Here is a 22302-nt window from a genome sequence, read left to right as displayed (position 1 = left end):
TTTGATCTCTATTGTAGCAGATGAAAAACGTTTTCTGCATGAGGCAGAGGGAAATAATAGAAATGAAAACTTCCAGCTGGTCTCAACAAATTAAATGTGATGATTTATTTTCAGTGGCCCACAAAACACAACGGCTGAACTCTCTGTACTACACACAAGCTTTAAAAATAACATTGAGCGTTTCAATAATTTGACTCTAAATTATTTTTCTGTTTTTCATTTTTCATTTCAATCTTTGACTGTCTGAAGTATGTGTCAGTTTTCTTGTAATGGGATGAGATTCAGGTTATATTTGACTTTCTTTAACAAACGAGTAGCAAATTGTGCTATTGGGTGAACTAAAAGTGAGAAAGGCAATGAATGCAATGCAAACTAAGTTTGAAGAAAACCTAGAATGCATTGTGTATACATACTGTACAATCGGCAGGGAAATGTCAACTTCATTTATTAACATGCTTTATTCTGGATTGAAACAACTAAAACTCTGATGTCTTTTGAGTTCAGACCGCACAGGGAAGTCTAACAGAGACACAGAGAAATGAATTCAGTTTACAAAATGTGTTGTGGCTACCCCCTAGTGGACACTTCCTGCACAGGGCAATGAGAAAAATAAACAACTTGTTGAAGTACATTTACATATTCATTAATTAGAATCTTTTGCCAGCTTTGTCACCTTGAAATCAGTGTCACCTGCAACAGATATTAAATATGCCCTATGCAAATACAAACGTGGGTGACTCCCTTTTATTAATTCACATTTGAACATCTCTTATGTTAATATTACAGAGCTCTTGAAAGAGACATTTCCGAGGTAGCTGAATTCATAAAGAGGTAATGCAGACCTGAGTGATTTAATAAAGCTGTCTGATAGATCTTGGCATTATCTTTCATCAAAGATGCACACCCTGACGCGGAAACACTTTTTCAAACTCTTCTAATCTTCCAAGTTGCCTACAAACACTGACATGCGGCTCCTTATCATTTATCTAAATAACATCTTAATGATTTGTAACATAAACGAGCTTAATAGGATGGGTAAAAGAGAAAATATTTGATCTGCTCTATAAAATAGACCAACACATACACGGCACTGCATATCCTGCTTTCTCAATGTGCTGAAGTGAGATGTGCATTTATTGTAAGATTCCATGCTAATCTAATTCATCAATCAATTTTGCATGTAAATGTCTTAGATATCAACAACGACTCAATTAAAGTAGCCAAATAGAAAGCATTATTCGTTGTTAGTCTGACTCACGAAATGTTCAAAGTCAAGGTCAAACCAGCAAATGTATCCCATGTTTACTCATTAGTCTACATAACCTAAAATTAACATACACAATGAAAGAGTGCAGGGTTTAAAATAGAGCCCTGTGGGACTCCGCACGAATGCTGATGACTGGTTCTGCAGAAAAACTAAAAACTTCAAAAATGTTCTTATCAGCATTATCTGGGATAACCGACCATTTTATGATGACGTTTGTTTCTCAGTGTGCTGATATATAAAATAACAAGCACAAAACACAAAATTCAGCCCCCAGTTTCCAGATTAGCCTACATAAGCTAAAATTAACATATGCAGTGAAACAACACTCTAAAAATAGGACCCTGTGGGACTCCTTGCGAGAAAGCCAATTATTTTAATGATGATTTCCCAAAGCCATAAAAACAGTCTATTCATTAAAAACAGTTTAATCAGGTTTATTTGGAATATTTTACCTTGGCACATCCTTGGCATCTCTTGTTATGAACAATACGACCATAGACATACACTCACCTAAAGGATTATTAGGAACACCTGTTCAATTTCTCATTAATGCAATTATCTAATCAACCAATCACATGGCAGTTGCTTCAATGCATTTAGGGGTGTGGTCCTGGTCAAGACAATCTCCTGAACTCCAAACTGAATGTCAGAATGGGAAAGAAAGGTGATTTAAGCAATTTTGAGCGTGGCATGGTTGTTGGTGCCAGACGGGCCGGTCTGAGTATTTCACAATCTGCTCAGTTACTGGGATTTTCACGCACAACCATTTCTAGGGTTTACAAAGAATGGTGTGAAAAGGGAAAAACATCCAGTATGCGGCAGTCCTGTGGGCGAAAATGCCTTGTTGATGCTAGAGGTCAGAGGAGAATGGGCCGACTGATTCAAGCTGATAGAAGAGCAACTTTGACTGAAATAACCACTCGTTACAACCGAGGTATGCAGCAAAGCATTTGTGAAGCCACAACACGCACAACCTTGAGGCAGATGGGCTACAACAGCAGAAGACCCCACCGGGTACCACTCATCTCCACTACAAATAGGAAAAAGAGGCTACAATTTGCACGAGCTCACCAAAATTGGACAGTTGAAGACTGGAAAAATGTTGCCTGGTCTGATGAGTCTCGATTTCTGTTGAGACATTCAAATGGTAGAGTCAGAATTTGGCGTAAACAGAATGAGAACATGGATCCATCATGCCTTGTTACCACTGTGCAGGCTGGTGGTGGTGGTGTAATGGTGTGGGGGATGTTTTCTTGGCACACTTTAGGCCCCTTAGTGCCAATTGGGCATCGTTTAAATGCCACGGCCTACCTGAGCATTGTTTCTGACCATGTCCATCCCTTTATGACCACCATGTACCCATCCTCTAATGGCTACTTCCAGCAGGATAATGCACCATGTCACAAAGCTCGAATCATTTCAAATTGGTTTCTTGAACATGACAATGAGTTCACTGTACTAGAATGGCCCCCACAGTCACCAGATCTCAACCCGATAGAACATCTTTGGGATGTGGTGGAACGGGAGCTTCGTGCCCTGGATGTGCATCCCACAAATCTCCATCAACTGCAAGATGCTATCCTATCAATATGGGCCAACATTTCTAAAGAATGCTTTCAGCACCTTGTTGAATCAATGCCACGTAGAATTAAGGCAGTTCTGAAGGCGAAAGGGGGTCAAACACCGTATTAGTATGGTGTTCCTAATAATCCTTTAGGTGAGTGTAGATCATATGACTGTGACTTTTACAAACATGTTGTAAGAACATTCTAGCTGATGTAAAGCTCCACACCTTATCATCTTGTTGGAAAGTAACTCTTTTTGTCTCCGAGCGGGCCCGGCTGAGACGGTGAGTGATGTTGTCCTTCAGGAGAGAAGTGTAGCCCAGGTGCTGGTAAATGGGGTTTGTGGTCATCTTAGCAATGTACTCAGCTGCCTTGGTCTCGATATATAGAGTGATGAGACCGTCTGTAACCAAATCATGAACAGACTCGAAACGCTTCTCTCCAACAAAGTGCTTTCCATCATAAAAGAGCCGATAGTTCAGAGTCTGGCCCCCGAATCTGAGTGAGAGACAAATAATATTGCTGTAAAGAAAAGTGTTCACGGATAGATGTATATCTGTAGATGGATAGACTTCATGCCATGGCTGATTTTGTTTTCACCACACTATGAAAACCATTTTGTGGCAGAGATATGTCAACTATGAGTGAAGTATCTGTCAATTTTACGCAGGAATTTCTTTGTATATTATACAGTAAGTGGCGCTGAAATTCATCGATTTGAACATTTTATGTTTGTTCCCTGTGCCTGTCATCACTGTCATTTGGTTCAGTCGTTAAACAAAATGAAAACAAATGTGTCCCAACCAATAATATAGTATATCCACTGACGTACATCTGCATTATATTGAAAGCAGAATTTAAATTTTAATTAAGAAGCTTGTCTTTGCACTGCGAGTCTCTGGTGACTCCACACGCGTCTCCCAAATCAGGGGAAAGCGGCGCGTCACGTCAAAGCACTCACGCGGCGAGCATCATCGCGTGTTTCAACGCAAGTTTCACCTTGGCTCGCCTGAAGTTAAAAACTACTAACAGCTTCACAAAGCAATCTGACTTCTGAAATACGTTGTGAGAATGAGCTTTTGTCAAATAACGTTTTTTATTAAATAATAATGCATCTAGTTGGTGGTATGGTTTTGTTCTGGGCAAACTCCACGCGCCCATCCATGAATTCCTGGACAGAGCGGGGAGAGCAGCAAGTAAAAAAAAAAACTCTGGGGTAACAGAACAGATCCAATAATTATACAAAAAAACCAACTAACAAAATAACAACTAGCTCTATAACAAACCATCACAAGACAAATCAACTTAATCCACATATAATAGATAAATAGATAAATTGGAGTTGGGGATGGAGGGGGGAGTTAAATTCAGTGTGCCGCTAAGCAATAGATTGGTGGCGGAATGAACGGGGATTTAAATGAACCGCTATGATGTGTATCAGAAACAGCTGACAGTCAGCTGATGCAAGCTTGACTGACGTGTGAACTAACGCGATGCTTGATACAAAACATTTTTCCACTATGGTAGTCAATGATGTCCCAGAACTGAAAATTGCTAACATTCTTTCAAATATCTTCCTTTGTGTTTAACAGAACAAAGGCATTTATACAGGCTTGAAACAACCTGAGGGTGAGTAAATGATGACAGAACTTTCATTTTTAAGTGAACTATCCCTTTAAATGGTGTTTTAGTGACAATAATAAAGTATTTTGTCTTTCTGAATACAACTTTATTTTAGACTTGGTATCCAGATCAATACCAAACACACCCAACCCATATTTTAATAGGCTCTGGTGCTAGTGTCTCCGCCACTTTTTGAAACAAAATGACATCCACGGATGGATGAATGGATAAATGTATATATACATTAGAGAAAAGAATGTACATTATAAATAAACTAGTGGATGAAGTGTGTACCTCAAGGCAAGTGTGTAAGTTCCTGGTTGTCTCTGACTTTCTCTGATGAGGTAAGCACCCTCGATGCCTGCCAGCAGTTCATCTGCATCCTCTCTAGAAATCAAACCATGGAACCTGTACACACCATATAAACATACCATGAGTTACCCTGGTGCACACAGACATATATATAAATCAAGACTATTGAAATTATTAATAGTTAAATATTAAATGATTCTGCACTTAGAAACGATATGCAGCTTTATAGCATTCCTTCTATGGTAGTTGATACTAATAACAAAAAAAAACTACTTAAGTTAGACACTTACTCTCTACCATAGTACTTGGGTCTGCTCTCCATCTAAAGAGTCCAAAGAGGAGAAACAAAACAGACAGCAAGGGAGAGAGAGAGAGAGAGAGAGAGAGAGAGAGAAAGAGACATTGAAAAATACAGGTTTTATCACAAATCACTTTGTCAAACTGTGCTTGATTGTTAAAAGGGAGAATTCTGAGCCATTTTTGGAAATGAGACTGACAGTCAGAACATCTGCTCTAGTGTTTAGCACATGATATGCAGACTGAGTCAACATGAATCATGTTTGATAAACCTTGGGATTATTTACAGACATTTTTCCAGCACTTACCTCTTGAGGACATGTGATCCTCTTTGGTCTTGGTGCTTCCTGCTGTAGCTGGTACACTGACAACAAATGAACAATACAGAACAAGATATAAAGAACTTGTGACTCTACATGTGGTTATTTATCTGTGAAAGGCAGCATTTCAAATACCTAAAATACCAAATCATTAAAAAAAATACATGTACTGTATTTCTTGCTTTATTGAAGTGCCAGCCTTTGCTCATTTGTTTCTGTTTATGTTGTTAAGCATTTCATAAAAAATAATAACCATTCAAAATTTTCGTTTAATCAGCATTTCTAGATGTTTTGTGGCATTTTCAGTCCAGCATCTGTTGAATTTTACAAAATCAAACCTCAGGAGTGACATGAAGTCAGCCAACAGCAATGTGAAAGACAGCATCACAAGACACATACAAATATAAATAAACATAAAAAAATAAAAATGGATAAATATCAAGGATGTACAAATAGATGTACAAACAGTACTGTTTTATTGCTTAAAAGTGAATATGAACTTGTTTTCTTTGCAGTATTTGAGGTCTGAAAAAATACATATCTTTTCTGTTATTTTCACCTGTTTTCATTTTCTGCAAATAAATGCAAATAGAAACAATATTTTTATTTGAAATTTGGGAGAAATATTGTTAGTAGTTCCCAGAATAAAACAAACATAATCATTTTACCTAAACACATTCCTATGAATAGTAATAGTAATAAATAGTAAATTCAGAAAAACGTAATATAGTATATAAATAATTTTGAAATGGTGGAACTGTTTTCTTAACTATTTATTCCATATTTCATTTATATACAGTATTGCTGTGGTAAGATGCTGGCACTTCTAGAGCCATGAAAACAAAGCACACGCTATTGGACATAAATCTGTTAGGTCTAAGCTTGAGGATACAAACCCACTAGCACTTTTGTCAGACTAAGCTACAGTGCATTATACCAGTGGACTGGGTAATATTGGTAAAGCTATTGAGAAATGGATGCTGTGCAGAGGCAAACAGATAAATCAACACCAACAGTTGGTCAATATGTTAGGGGGAATACATCAAAAGGCAGTATTCAGCTCAAGGGGGTTTTAGCTCAGATGTTGCAATTGTGTCTGTTTGAAAATGTAGTGCAGACAATGTACCAATACCAGGAATTCCTCAGGTTATCCTCTCCTAAATAATCAGCATGCAAGGACAAGGTCGGTTTGCGGTCACTTCAAACAACATTCCTTTGATAGCGGATTACTTCTTTCACCGTGGTGATAATAATGGGGATTTTGAACTTCAAAACGTCACTAGAGGGAAAACACACACATCACTTTGAAAAAAAACTCCTCGTGTCTATAAGGTGTAATGGGTGCTAATAATCCTTTCATCTTTCTTTGTACTACATCTAAGCCATTATTATGGTGAAAACTTCTCATAAAAACTCGATTTTTCATTTGCATGGAATTGCCCATATTGGAAAAAAAACACATTCCCTGATACACTGTAGTTTGCCTTGGCTTTTTGCCAAATAATTGTCCAACAAGTATGGACAAAGTCTTGTCATTTTTATGTGGTATTATCTATTTGAAACAAGCAGATGTTCTTTACCCGAAGGGAGAACTAAGTTATAAGGTAATAATATCTTATATATCGTCGCTGTCGGGCGGAAACCTCCTATGTCCAAATTTGGTCAATTTCATATTTTTTCACAAATCGATGCTATTGGTCAGTCCCCATGTGGGTCTGTTATTTTTACAAATTATTAACCAATCTAAAGTGTTGAAAATAGCTTGAGAGCAAATCTCTTAACTCCATTCGACACTTCAACTGTCTGAGAAGTCTCATAACTCCACCTCTTCTTCACTCCGCGGGAGCTTCTCGGCATTACGTCTCCTGATTGAAAGTTTTTTAGACAATAACGAGTGAAAATAGTTAGGTTAGATACATTTGAGTAGGCCTGTTTTGTTAAAAATCGATAGCTGTAATGCTTCGGTGCAGAAGGAAGCCCGTGAGCCACGAAGGTAAATTTGCGAGCAGATTCGGCTAATTTCCGCCTATTATAGACAGCCTAGTCAGCTCATCGTTTTTTGTATTACATCACTTATAGTTCTTAAACCTTTAAAATAGAGTTTAGGAAGATGTATGTAACTACAGTCGTTAGCTTTGGTTAACGATTGAAGCCTTTTCTCTTGTCAAGAGGCTCAACGCGACCGCTGATTTTATTTGTGTGCAGATTAATTTCCTCCTATATTAGACAGCCTGTTTAACGTTTTATTTTGGTATTGCATCACTCATAGCTCTAATGTTTAAAATAGAGTTTAGGAAGATGTATGTAACCACAATCATTAGCTTTCATTAGCTCTTAAAGCCTCGTCTCTTGTCAAAAGGTTCAACGCGACCACAGACTTTGATGAACACTGCTGGCAGCAGTGACGTCTGTGTCCGTACCATTCTTATCAATGACAGCGTAATCTCGTATCTCCCTGCTCCTAATTTATAAACCTTGTATCTCCGATTAAACATGGTTTTGGGGAAATGTTGTGTTAATGTTGGTACACAACAGTATATGATAGCAATATAAGGTATAATACCAACTTTAACGATACAATGTTTAATAACTCAAAAAATATGCAGTTTTTTTAATTTCCTGAAAAATAATGCTTTTGGAGATGCGAGGATTCCGCCCGACAGCGACCATATCAGCATTCAGCACTAGTGAAATGATCAATCCCGGCTCAAAAACAGCAGCATGTGCAGGGGCAAGTGGACTTGACCTTCTCATGATGACTTCATTAAAAACTGCTGTCACTTAGAGCAGCAATCAACTGCCCGGGTCCGAGCACAGAGAGAACCTGAACTCAGTTCTCTCATTTTTACAGATTTTCCACATAGGGAGCAGGAAGGCATCTGACAGTAATGCCAAGATTTTGTCAGAGAAGCTTAAAACAAGCAATGAGTCCTGGAGAACATCCACCAGCCTGACAGAGACGAGGGCTGCTCTAAAAATACTGCACAGTGGGAGTGAATTGGAGGGAAACTGAGGTGAGCCGCGGGATGGGCTACGAGATGTCTCGAATGAGAAGAACAGAGATAATGCATTCTAAACAGAGCGATCCTTAGCACAACATGCTCCAGAATCCGGTTCCCTTGCTCAACGCTAAAATAAATCCCTGTTTTTCTCTTCTAAACCCAGATTATTGAATTTCCACAAAACAGTGTTAAAATCCCAAACTATCTTGGCTGCGGGCACTCTGGCTTGAAGTTCTGCATCATAAAAATGTGGGTATTACATTTTTTCGTTAGATAATTTCACATTTTCCCATCAGGCTAAATTTAACATCACCTACTGGTTTTACTTAAAAAAGTTACAGTCGTAGGCAAAAGGCATAGCATTGTACATGTCTTAGAAGAAAAACATTTAAAATACTCACAGTAGGATTTCCAAATTGGTGGCTGATAATCTTCAGGATCTAAAAAAAAGATGAAAAGACATTAAGGTCTCAGTGAGAGCCTCTTCTTTAATATGCCACGAACACGTGTTAAAATCATTGTCTACCGACAGCTTATTCTCACTTAAAAGGGTCCATAATACTTACTGTCAGTTAAGAGAGCTGCCGTGCGCCAAGGTTATTATATTGTTTCATTAATATTAAATTATTCTGTAAACTGTGATGTTCTGACAGTATAATCCTTTTACAATCCCCTTAGGGATTTACATGTTTTAACACTTCTTCCATTTACCTCCCATTCCTAAAGATAACAAACATATGTTGCTCTTAATAACAAACATTTGTACCTATAAAACAAACACACACAGCCGGAATCATATATGAAGCAGTCAAGCAGATACGGATTTAAAGGTCCAATGTGTAATTTTTTGGAGGATCTATTGAAATGCTATATAATATTCATAACTATGTCTTCAGAGGTGTATAAAGACCTTACATAATGAAGCGTTATGTTTTTATTACATTAGAATGTGTTATTTCTATCTACATATACACCGCGGGTCCCCTTACATGGAATTCGCCATGTTGTTTCTATAGTAGCCCTAAACGTTCTTTGTTACTTGTAATCTGTCACCAACCATGTTGGTCGGAACTGCACCCAAGTTTTTCACCTACTGTTGCACTTGTGTATATGGTTGAGTGACAATAAAGGGATTTGATTTGATTTTGATTTGAAACAGACAAACTGCTCTACAAAGTGCATTTAAATACGTTATCTCTTTCGGCAAAGAAGCAAAAATGTGACGAGATCTTAGTTTTGTGTCAGCCTCCGTATGTCATGGTACGAATTGACAGAACCCAAGCGCAGCCAGGTAAGGGTTAACAAAAAAATGTATTAAAATATAAACACAAAAACAAAACCCACGATGGGGAAAAAACTGTAAATAATATGACTAAACAAAACCAAACACTTCCCACGAGAGGGAACAAACTGAGCAAACAAATAAACTTCAGCAAACAATAAACTAGAGCAAACAATAGACTTCAGGACCATGCAAGGCGGGAACAACAACACGTTGAATACAAGAAACAAAGCAAACACTTCGACATGAACTGAACGACACTTTGACATGAAGTAATTGACAACAAACCGGCAAGGGACAGAGAACAAAGGGGCATTAAGTAGGGGAAAACTAACGAGGGATAAATACAAAAGGCAGGTGACGGATAGGTGACGGGAAGTAACACTCAGGCAGAGCCGGCCCTCCCTATAAGCGAACTAAGCGGCTGCTTAGGGCCTCGTCGCCACTAGGGGCCCCCAAGATCACACGAAATTACAGCTTTTTTTGTGATATATTCACGACACACATCCATTTTCTCACGTAGGGCCGTGCCCACTATTTTTTCTGAGGTGTGTGTCAAAATTTGTGAAATTACTGACTAAACGCAACATTGCAATATCAAAATAAGTGAGGTGGCCAATCAAATGAAAGGAGGCGGGAATTACTGGTTACAAAGCCGAGCAGTGACCAATCAAATTAAAGAAGACTGAGCTACTGTCACGTCTTTAGCTGTTCAGCAAGACGCTTCAGTTTTCAAGTTAAAAGAGTGCTTTGCAACACACGACAGTGACTAAAACATTAACTATTTGACAACTGTTTAGTGTTTAACGATAGAAATGTTGAACATCTGACAGTATTCGTTGATGCAAACAACAAAATGCTGATTTAGATAAAAAATATGTAATTTACGTGATTCGTGTAATTTATAATTATCTGTTAATTTAGCGTTTTATTTGGGATAAGGTTGAGAATAATTGTGTGCATATTGTAAATTAATTTAATGGTTATCAACCATTAATAAACTAAATAAAAAAATAAAAAGGGGATTAAATCATCGTCAAGGGCTGTGTGGCTTTAAAGGGGTGTTTTATAGGTTGTGGTTAAAATAAAATGAAGATTAAAATGATTTTTAAAATAGAATCTTTGCAAATAGTTAAATGCATTGAACAATAAATTCCACAAGTTTTGTATGTTATGTGCTCGAAATTTAAAGGGACAGTTCACCTAAAATTGAAAGTCATGAAATTATCAAATGTTTTGACAATCACAATACACCTTGCATGGTTTATGTGTTTTTGTTTTTATGACATTCCTACATCCCAAACACAGCTACAACTAATAGAATTGGGTGTGCAAGGTTTAAAGTGTGCGTGCAAATAATCAAACATTGACAATACTCGATTGTATTGGGGTCACAGTGGGACCCCCAAATAAAATTCTGCTTAGGGCCCCGTAAAGGCTTGGGCCGGCCCTGCACTCAGGGCATGATTACGGGAGACAGGAGGGCAGGGCTAAGAGACATGACAGATAACACAACAGAAACCCGCAAAACGTGGAACTGTCACGACTCTGTCCAGGGAGATTGAAAACTTGTGACAGGAAGGACAGAGTCCTGACACCGTAGTGCTTCGAAAGGAGGAGGGGTGTAGTGAGCCGTTGGTTTCAATTCGCAACCTCACCACTAGATGCCGCTAAATTTCATACACTGGACCTTTAAGGTACTGAGATCATTTAAAAAAAATTCATAGTTTGAAATTTCTGCTTTTTAATTGACTCAAAAATGTTGTTTGAGTCGCATGTAAGCATTTATGATATGGTATTTACTCTCTAATGTAGACTGATATCAATAGATAGTGAGGGAATGGGCTGGGTAAGCAAGCAGGGAATTTCTCTTGAAGATCTTAATGGAGGTTTCTTAATGCCGGATTCAATGGAGCACACACAGTCTGGATATGGAGACTGGTTTGCATATATATTACACATAGGCTACTAATAAGAACAGCAAAGATGCTCCAAAATGGTATCCAGAAACAGAAACACTGTATAAAAATAATTACAATGTTTTTGTTATTTTACATATCATTCTACTTTAAACTGTAAGTGTGTCAGTTATTACATTTTCACCTGTCATTGTACTTTTATAGCATTTGGTAATGATGACTGTAATGATAATGCATTACTAAATAAAAAATGAAAAAATAATAATACAAAGGGGTTATCAGGAATAAAACAAGACACTTCCTCTCAGACCTCTCTCAGTCTAGCCAGACCGGCTTCATACAGAATCAATATAAACACGGACTGGAAGCAACTACGCAAATCCATAAACACAAATTTGGCAACAAGACATCAAGACTTATTTGATATGTATTTTGATACTTAAACTGCATGTACTGCAGTGAAGTGAACTTTGGCGTCTGTCAGTGTTTCCTCATCATAAAAGTACCTGAATATCTGGTCATTCACATAAATACATGTGAAGATTATGAAAAACCACACACACGCATCATTTCATAAGCAATATCGTACTGTGTGTAATAAAAATAATACACCTTATGAAAGTATGTCAAAGTTCAGAGTGAGTGAATTGTGTGTTCTTGTGTGTGAGAGAGACAGATGAAGATCTGTAGCCCTTGTTCCTTTAAGAAAACAATCTATGAGTGTAAATCAGTGTGTTTTCTGCTCTTCTCTGACTTCTCATTGGTCTCTTAGGATCCATGCCTTATTTCATGTCTTTTTTACAGTCAGCACTTTAAGACTGTGGCCAGTCAGCATTTCCCCTCAGCCTACACATTCACAACCAAACACAAGAACAATTTCCCTCCAAAGTCCAACCGACGACACACATAAGAGATACAGAGTGCCACATCAAACCCGCAACAACATCTGACACTGTTACCGCACAGAGAATGGAGAAATGATTAATATTCAAGAATTTACTTTGTATATCTCTCTTGTCGAAACTGTAGAAATGCTGGAAAATTTGCTTATAAACAAGGAAACCACCAAAGTAGGCCACATCCTCTATTAACCATTAACCACAGATGTTGGCCACAGGTGAATGGCACAAAAACCCTGAGCAGCTCAAGGAAGTTACCCATAATGCCTTGCCATCAGTAAAGGACTTCAGTCGATCACTATGCAGGGCCAAAACAAAAGGCTTGTACGGTTTGAGGCTTTGTGAGGAACCCATTTCCATGTTAACCCTTGGCAAGTAAAACAAAAAATTATCATAAACATCAAGTTTTTCTTCTGGAAGTGGATGATATAGCCTTGTGTAGATGTTGGTCGAAGTTTGTATTTGTGTTTTTCTGATCTAAGTTGGTCCAAAAATGATTTCTGAATCCATTTGAGTTAGTTTAAACAACACACATTACACACAGGCTAAAAGACACAGGTTAAACAGAAGCAGCAAGTCTGTGTTCACGTTACAGTAATCAAACAGGGCGGATTAGCTTTCAATCTGTGTTTACACGAGCGTATGTTTGGATTAGTTTGCGAAGCTGTATTGTCTGTCGGGCACTGGCGTGCCGTCCTAGCCATGGCTAACAATGCAAATGAATTATTCTTCTGTGGGTCGTTTGGAAAATGTGATTTCTTTTGGTGATCTGCCAGGTGCTTTTCCTCTATCGCTGGATCTAATAAGAGAGACTGGAGATTGATGGAGGAAACCTCAGGGTCAGGAGGTGCATTCTGTTAGACTGCTTATTCACATTATAGCCCCCAACTATACACTTGAGCAACTGGCCAGACTTTGGAGTGTCGGCATAAGGTCAGATCCACATTGCATGGGGCAATACCAGTGTTATGGATGTGACATTAGCAGTCATATTATATTATAATTTTCATGTGCTTATTTATGAGGAATATGGACCATTGTGGATGCGACAATTCTGAAAGTGGTGCTTTGCTATGAAAAATCATAAAGGAACGTTATAAATGCATCAAAAACTTTAAGAGAGAGGTCACATGGGTATTTAAACCCCCCAAAACTGACATCTGAGCTATTAATCTGGTAAAAATGTTGGTAAAAACGTGTTTTTTTCATTTTAAGGTGGATATTTGCATTGCTTTTTGCTCATTATTCTGACCTCACGTTGTGTCAAAAATGACGAATACGAAAAAACGCAGACAAAAATTTTGTGCCCTTTAGACAGAAAGAACAGTGACATATGGCAGCCAATCAAAATGTGTTTTGTTTTCACATGCTTCTTATACTGAAAACACTAAAAGTAAAAATAATCCCACTGGATTGGTCTACGAATGACTGTACAAAAAGCAGTAAAGAAAATTCCCAAAACATTATTTTGCACACATTGCAAAGCAAAATACACCGTTCTGCAGAAAAAAGATTCTTGAATTTTTTTTATACAGAAATATAGCCTGGAAAGCACTTTGTGTGCAATTTTCATCAGATGAGCGAGAATGTGGGCAGCTAAACATAAACGAGATAAAAAAGCCTCCAGAAAGCATGAAAAGCAGGAAACAGCGAATAATGCACTGTGTATTTAGCACATGATTTGAGCATGTGAAATGATGAAGGTCAAACTTTGTGAAAATGATGAAAGGACTAAAACATACCGAAGAAAAAACCCATCAAACTACTCTGTATTTCTCTTGCTTTCTGTAAAGATCTAAACATTAAAACAGGATAACCGCTGTCCACAGAAGGAGAAAAGACTTTTAATTAAGAACATTTCATCTGACTGTCGAGCAGTTTGTTATTGGGGAGTGTTTGCTATTACCACAAACAAAAACAACCACAGATTAATCCGAGTGAAACGTGCCAAGGACAAATTGTTGCCTAATGCCTTGTGCCAAAGATATGCGGTAAACGCTCTTATGTTCATCTTCTCTTCCAGCATTAGCACAGGTGTGCGTTTTAAGGGTCTATTTAACAGACAGGCTGATGTTAAATGCCATTTGATGATGGGTGTCTTTGCATCTCCAGGGTGTTTCTGAGAGAACTGTAAACTGGTTTGAGATGGTAAATTGGGTGACTATCTACAGCTCACACACACCCTCGCAGCTCCCTTTTTTCTGGCATACGCTTATCTCTCACACATATTAAAGCTCGGCGGATGAGAGGGAACAGACATCCTTGAGGCAGAACACACACAGAAATGCACAGACGCGCAAGAACAAACTTCAAATGAACAGCTTGTCTGAAATCTCGGCATGAGGACAACAACCCAGCAAAAATATATAGGCCACTTCTAAACCCTCTCACGCAGACGTTTGCTCTTCTGTCATGGCGGAGACTTTCCATTGACTTCTGTTGGTTTTGCCCTGACCAAATGATGTTCACTATTTTACTTATAACCTTCACACTTATAACGTTTTTCTGCATTTTTAGATGTTTGAGTTTGAGTAGTAGGCTGTTTTCCTCATGGGGAGCATCGACTGCTCTTGACTGTTGAGGAAACAGACAAAAAACAAATATTTTACATGAATATTATGGGGAAACAGGAAAAACAACGTTTACACCAAGATGAAATGTACTTTAGCATTACAGAATTCAGAAGTGCAGTGCAATTCAACACAGGCGAAGGACAAACACCAACAAATCATAAAATAATAACCCAAATTTCAATGTAATACTGTATCAAGGTCCTTGCTGATGTCAATTCTATCTCAAAGACACACATATTGGGTTTCCATATTTTAAAACAAACTAAATCGTGTTTATTTGAAAATGCAGAAAGTTTTCTGTGATGGTTAGGTTTAGGAGTAGGATGAGGGTTAGGGGATAGGAAATTCCGTTTTTACAGTATAAAAATCATAACGTCTATGGAATAAAACACACATTTGTTTTTATACATTGTGGAGACTTTTTATCGACATAAGGACTTTTAAACTGTAGAAACGGTTTTATCTTTTAACCATCATTTCATTTTGATAACCAACTTACATTGTGGGGACCGGCAATGTATAGAAACCTAAATGCACACACACAATCTGTTTCATATAGTCAACACAGACTCCAACCCAAAGAAGCACACATACTTACACACATATACAGTTGAACGCGCGCGCACACACACGCATGCACACAACCGCACACACACACACACACACACACACACACGCGCACGCACAGGCTTTGGTTGACTATCCCCGTGGGGACAGTCCATAGGCGTAATGTTTTTTATACTGTACAAACTGTATATTCTATCCCCTATCCCTAACCCTATCCCTAAACCTAAAGATCATAGAACACTTTTTGCATTTTTAGATTTGTAAAAAATATTGTTCTGTACAATTTATTAGCTTTTTTGCCCCTGGGGACCTCAATTTTGGTCCCCACGGTGACACGAGTCCCCATGTGTTGGTGTGTATTCAGGTTTAGGTCCCCACCGGGATATACAAACATGAACACACACACACACACACACACACAGTAAGTGCTTATATAGTGTGTGTGGGGACATGCATAAGCTCCTGTGGAGAGGCCATCTGTACAGGATGCTGTTCTGTGAGAGCTTGGGTACATTATGCAAAAAACTCTGAGCCACAGAATGTCATGTCGCACATCTCCCCTACTTCGCACAATGTGTTTAGAGAGTGCTTGGACCTTCTGTGAACAAGACAGCAACAAAACTGGCAGCGATTCTATGAGTATGTGCAAGACGAGGCATCAGACGGAGAAATTGTCAGGGAAGGGAAGAAGACGGAGTGTGTTTATCCTGTAACACTGCATGCAAGTTAGGGTGGGTTTGGGTATTTTCCTGCATGACTATATGCCTTTGTTTTATTGTGTGTGTGTGCGTGTGTGTGTGTGCGTGCGTGTGTGTGTGTGTGTGTGTGTGTGTTTGTGTGTGTGTGCATGCACTCTTTGAAACCCCTCACCTCTGATTGGCAAAGGAAACGCACACACTGGTCTCACGTAGCAAGACCTTTGACTTAATGATGTGGACATGGTCCACAATGCAGCTTAGTCTAGCCAAAAACTGCGCTCTTGCAGGAAAATCCTGTCTGAGTGACATGTAAGGCAGCCAATTACAGGCTTTTTACATGGTGTTTCATGGGGGTGAAATAGATTGAAATTTATTTTAACTCCAAAACTGAAAAAGCACTCATTTTATTAGCTTTGCACTTAACTTGGTTTTCTAAATTGATGAACAGAAAGACATGTGCCCTTACTCAGAGGTCAGCTCTGTTTGCAAAATTCATCAGACAGTCAGTGAATGGACCGTGGGCGAGCTGAGACTACACACACACGTACAATGCACAAGCACACAGACAGCAGTATCAGAGAGATCCATTGTTTGGTAATGTGATTCTAGGACAGGGTGACAGATGACCTCTGGGATGTCCACGGAGGTAATTAATAATAACACAGCACAGATAAAGGAGTATTACACTTTATCACTCATCCGGTTCTCAAGAACCCTCAACATAAAAATACAGGCTTAAACAAGCCTCTTATTTCACTATGACTCACTGACTGTAAAAGCTACGGCGGCAATTGCACAAGAAACCATGGAAACTATTAAAAATGACCGCTAACCTACAGGCCATATTACAGTGGCTTGAAATGAAAATCCTTTTAAAAACAATATTATAATAACTAGCAGCTTTTCCAGAGAGCACGAAGGAGACAGTGAAGACATTTTCAGCCTAGTTAAGTGGTTTGCACGCCTCATTTACCAGTTCTATCATCACAGGCCGGGGATCCATTCAACCTCTCGCTCCTTCATTCATGGTTTTTTAGCTACAGTATACTGTATGTGCAAAGTTTAAAAAGCTCTCAGAGGACTGAGGTTGTTTTATTTGACAGCTGCAATGAGACATTTACCTCAACGGACTTTGGATGCAAAAGCACTGACTGGTAGCATTATTTATCAATTGCAATAGATACTGTTAATATTCATATATTATTATTAAATATTAGCATTAATGTAATTATTTTGGCCATTATTTCGTGTATTAAAAAATCTGATATGACAGCCCTAATCACAATCTCATTCCATTTTTAGTCTTCCCTACAGAAAAAAACAGTTTAAACCAGCCTAAATTGGCTGGCTGGTTTAAGCTGGTCCCCAGTCTGGTTTTACCTGGTTAAGCAGCAGGGTTTTAGAGAGGTTGACCAGACAAAGAAAAAGAGTGTCCAGACAACCAGACAGCTTCATCAGCTTAACCAGATAAAACCAGGCTGGGAGACCAGCTGAGACCAGCTAAAACCAGCAAACCAGATAAGCCTGTTTTTTTTTAGTAAAGGTTTTTGTGCGCATTTCGTTATTTCAAAAAAGTTTGTCTTTGTAATCTTTCACTAAAATGTAATAGCCAATGGTTTTACTGACGTCACCAATCCCTCTTCCTTTATTTTTTGACTCATTCCTCTGACCACCTGGCTCCATTCTGCCATGTAGCTCCCACTTTAAATGATCTAATAAAAGGAGGGATAAAATCTAGGATAAAATCACATCCCGTCCTATGCCTACGCATATCCAGAATCAAATCACTTGTAAACACGTTCAATTCCAAAAGTAAAACGGCCATCATGGTGGCTTTAAATGAAAGAATCCAATGCGGATTAGTATGCACATGGTCAATTACTTTTGCGCAAAGCGACTTACTGAAGTGCACCGATTACAAGGACAATCCTCCTGAAGCAACCTGTGATTATGTGCTATCTTTAAGAGCACCACTGTGATAACACATGCTCTCTTTTTACTGGGATCAAACCAGCAACCTTCTGTTACTCTAAGTACCCCCAGTTTTAGCTGCTAAGCCAATCAGAACCCATGAAATCACCCGTCATTTAAACCTCATCATTCTTTTAAAACGTTCAGAAGCTTGCAGCCCCGAGCTCCATTCACTATTTCCCTTTAGGGAAACATCAAAGCTCAGACTGGCCTTTGATGTCAGAAGAGCTGAGCCAAGTGACATTCATCCCAACGGTCGCCCCTGCGTTTGTTTACAGCCTGCTGCTGGCTAATATAAAGCAGAACGTGCACGCGTATGTTCACGTTCAGCGCTACGAGCATGCAAGCTAGATGAAACCAAGAAATCATCTTTTAAAATAACGATATTTTTGTGACAAACACAGGCGGTATTCAGCATCCGATGATTACACCGGGGGCATGGAACTAATGACAGCTCTCATACCACAGACCGAACTCTCCGCCTCCTACAGGCTTTGCGGCTGCAGTGCAGATCTGCTGCTTCAGCAACATATGTGTGAGATAATGCTGTCGGGAATGCATGGTGACCACGGGGCTGTGTTGGCTTGGCTTGATCCCTTTCTGGCCCTTGAGAGCCTCTTGGCTTGGCTTGGCGGAGAAAACAAGACTGTGTGTGTGCAAAAAGCTACAGCAAGCATAAAGTGAACCGTACAAACATCAAACCCCTTCTGAGCGGAGGCCAGCGTGCAAGCGTCTCTTACTCAACAACAGTTTTTTCTCCATCCCACTATTCAGCTTCAAAGTCACGATGAATAGAATGGCTTAAATAAAGAGTGTTTTAGTCTACACACCCATTCAACAAAGCTTTGCGGGTGAATTGTTATTTGAACTCAAGGCACTGTCCCTCAGATCATACTTGTTCCCTTTGTGTTACAAATGCAACGCCGAGCAGCACAGGGTGTAAACAAGCATTTCTATGTGGGAGTGTATTTCCAACCAGACCTTATCTCTCCTTACACTTGTGCCCAGGATATTTAAACACCTGCACACCCTTTCTCGCTTTCCACACGTCCAGCCAACCTGACGCTATAGACACTCTTTATGGTGCGTTCTAGGGACGGCGGGCTGTTTTTATCAAATGCATGTTTCTTACCTAATCACACAATGTGAATCGGTCATATGACACGCATAGATGTAGACGTTTGATGACGTTTTACTGAAGTACATGTGAATATACCGGCAAGCCCCACATCTGTAGTCAGGAGTACGCTGCTGAAACACTATATGATGCTAAGCTCCGAAGATGACATGCCATTTTAAAAGCTCATTTTCAACAGCACTGAATTCTTGTGGATAATGGGATCAGAATAATAGGAAGTCTCTCAAGTGAATAAAACTGAGAGAGGCGCTGCATTTAGGGTGAGAAGTCGTCATCCCACGCCCATCTAAACGTTTGATGACTCACTCAGATGCAAAAAATTATGCATTAGAATTCTTTCTAGGATTTAACATACTATATGGCTGTTGTGACCTATCGTAGGTCTTTTGAGACAACGCCCGGGAAATGCTCCTGCAACTGGATGTGTCCAAACCAGTTTTTGCTTCCCACGGTATAAGCCAAACGTTCCTGTTCTGAACGTTTTAGGGGCGGCTGAATGTTGTTGTTGACCTTACTTTATCAATGACTGTCAATGAGATATTTGGGATCTATCACTGACAACAAACGTTTCTTTAACAACGCAAAAGAAAGAAATGCAAATGCACAAATTGTAAGTTGCCCCACTTACTCAGAATGACAGCACACAAAAGAACACACATATTTTTCCCTAGAAATAAAATAGCATGGTAGTGCATGCAGTAGTCATTTAATAATGATAAAAAGAGGCTCGTGGTATTACTTAGTATGACTTAGTATTTCGCAGTGTGCATGACCTCTGACCATGTAGCAGTGAGTTATGGTGATCAAACCAAAGATCCAGATTCCTTCCCATCATATGCTGTCCTAATACATCATATAATATATTATGATGGATGTGGCAAGCTATCATGCATTAGCGCAATGACTGCCTGCTTGCATTGGTTAACGAAGTCACAGACATGTCTAGTTAATTCTGGATGAAGAAAATTCATGACACACCTCTTCACCATGTTTCAGCCTGTCTGTTTTAATCACAGACAAGAAACTGACATTCACTTCCCTTTATCTACCCACGCCGTTAGAATTACAAATGTTTCTTAAAAAATATCACCACTCACCGGAAGAAACGGAGGAACCCGACAGACTTGAGTTACTGGACGCTGCCATCGCGTCTAATTCAATGAATATATTCGCTTACTGGCGTCTGTAACGGGTTGACAGCTCTTCCATCTCAGTCTGTCCTGCTGAACTAAAGCACCGTCTTCAGCTCCGGAGAGTTTGTCTTGTAGAGGCGATAATATCCAGCTGTGAGTGTCGGATCGGATCAGACGGGAGTCGCCAGCGCTGCCGCATATACAGTTGCGTGTGTGGTAACAGAAAACCCATATGGTGAAACTAGTTGATACAAGCTCAAATATACGTGCATAAAATATGGCAACTAATCTACTCTCCGCCGTAACTAAATGCAAAATACGAAAAAAACTTCTCGGCCGTTGCGTGTGCTGTCAGTGCCGAGAGGTTTCGCCATATTTAGAGACAGATTTCACTGTATCGCTTCCATGTGCCACTTCTAGACTCGTAATAAACACACAGTGTGCAGAGGCGAATCCGCCTTCTTAAAGTGAGACGCGCGTCACATTCCTGCTGTCTGTGTACCTGACCGTGTGTGTGAGTGGCGCGTGACCATGCAACAATATTACAATGCCACTGCAAAAAAAGTAATGTTTAAAATGACCTTTAGAAGTAACATGTTCAAAAGTAATGCATGTTTACCCGTGTGGTGCTAAAATAAACAAACAATTAAATAAATATATTATATTTGGTCGTAGTTGATTTACAGTAATAGTACGAAAAAGTATGAACTGAGTTTTCAAAGTAATCAAGCTGTGTTTTGCAAAAATGAAAATTCTGTCATCATTTACTCAATCTCAAGTTGTTCCAAGCCTGTATACTTTTCTTTGTTCTTTTGAACACAAAGAAAGATATATAAAAAATGTTAGCAACGTAAATTTCTGGGGCACCTTTGACTAGTAGAAAAAATTCAAATGGTTGTCAAAGTTGACCCAGTACTGTTTGTTTTGCTTAATCCTTCAAAATATCTCCTTTTGTGTTCAACAGAACAACAAGAATCTTTTCTACTATGGTTGTGAATGGTGCCCCAGAAATCTCAGGTTACAGGTGAATGAATTCTCATGTTGAGTCTTTATTGACGAACACCTGCTGTCACAAAGCAGAGTCACTAAAGATGAAGAACAGAAAAAAACAACAACTACAAATGACTTAGTCAAACGGCGTTAGTTGAACACCAACTGCAAATAACAAAAGAACATATTAAACCTGTCAAGGTCTCACCAAACGAGTATTTAAGTCCAGAGGGGGACCGATTTTCAGTATGGGATAGGAAACATGATGTGTGAAGTTCAGCTGATCATTAGCATAATGAAGCGTTATGGTTTTATTACCTTAGGATGAGCTATTTCTATCTACATACACCGCGGGTCCCCTTGCATGGAATTCGCCATGTTGTTTCAACAGTAGCCCTAAATGGACAAACTGCTCTACAGAGCGCGTTTTGTAAATACATTATCTCTTTCAGCAAAGAAGCGAAAACATAATGACATCTTAGTCCTGTGTCAGCTACCATAGTGCTTTGAAAGGTAGCATACACTGGACCTTTAAAAAACAAACCCGAAAAACCCAATTGTAAGTATCGTTTTCTTGTTCTGCAGTACACATAAAAATACCTAAATCAAGAAACATTTGTGTGGCAAAATTATTTTAGATCTCGAGTTTTGTTTCTGAAAAGTATCAAAAGTTATTCGCTTAACATCTCTTACATTTAGCACAACTGCAATAGCACGAAAATGCTAAATACACAGTTAATTCGCAC

The 22302-nt window shown here is 39.0% G+C and overlaps 1 protein-coding gene across 1 annotated transcript in view; it reads right to left on the bottom strand.

Moving 5' to 3' along the window:
- Positions 1–21052, bottom strand: part of chn2 (chimerin 2) — a 40269-nt gene extending 19217 nt beyond the window's left edge. Inside the window, exons 1-6 of the mRNA XM_057339222.1 lie at positions 20531–21052; positions 8788–8826; positions 5373–5428; positions 5058–5089; positions 4750–4863; positions 3060–3330 (exon numbers count right to left, since the gene is read on the bottom strand). Coding sequence (XP_057195205.1) covers positions 3060–3330; positions 4750–4863; positions 5058–5089; positions 5373–5428; positions 8788–8826; positions 20531–20579 — 561 coding nt within the window. The 5' untranslated portion in view covers positions 20580–21052. The remainder of the gene's footprint in view (positions 1–3059; positions 3331–4749; positions 4864–5057; positions 5090–5372; positions 5429–8787; positions 8827–20530) is intronic.
- Positions 21053–22302: the final 1250 nt, after the last annotated feature.

This window comes from Triplophysa rosa, linkage group LG8, assembly GCF_024868665.1.
Source record: "Triplophysa rosa linkage group LG8, Trosa_1v2, whole genome shotgun sequence".
Classification (NCBI taxonomy): Eukaryota; Metazoa; Chordata; class Actinopteri; order Cypriniformes; family Nemacheilidae; genus Triplophysa; species Triplophysa rosa.
The sequence above is the reverse complement of the archived record's forward strand: the minus strand, read 5'-3'. Positions and strand labels throughout refer to the sequence as shown.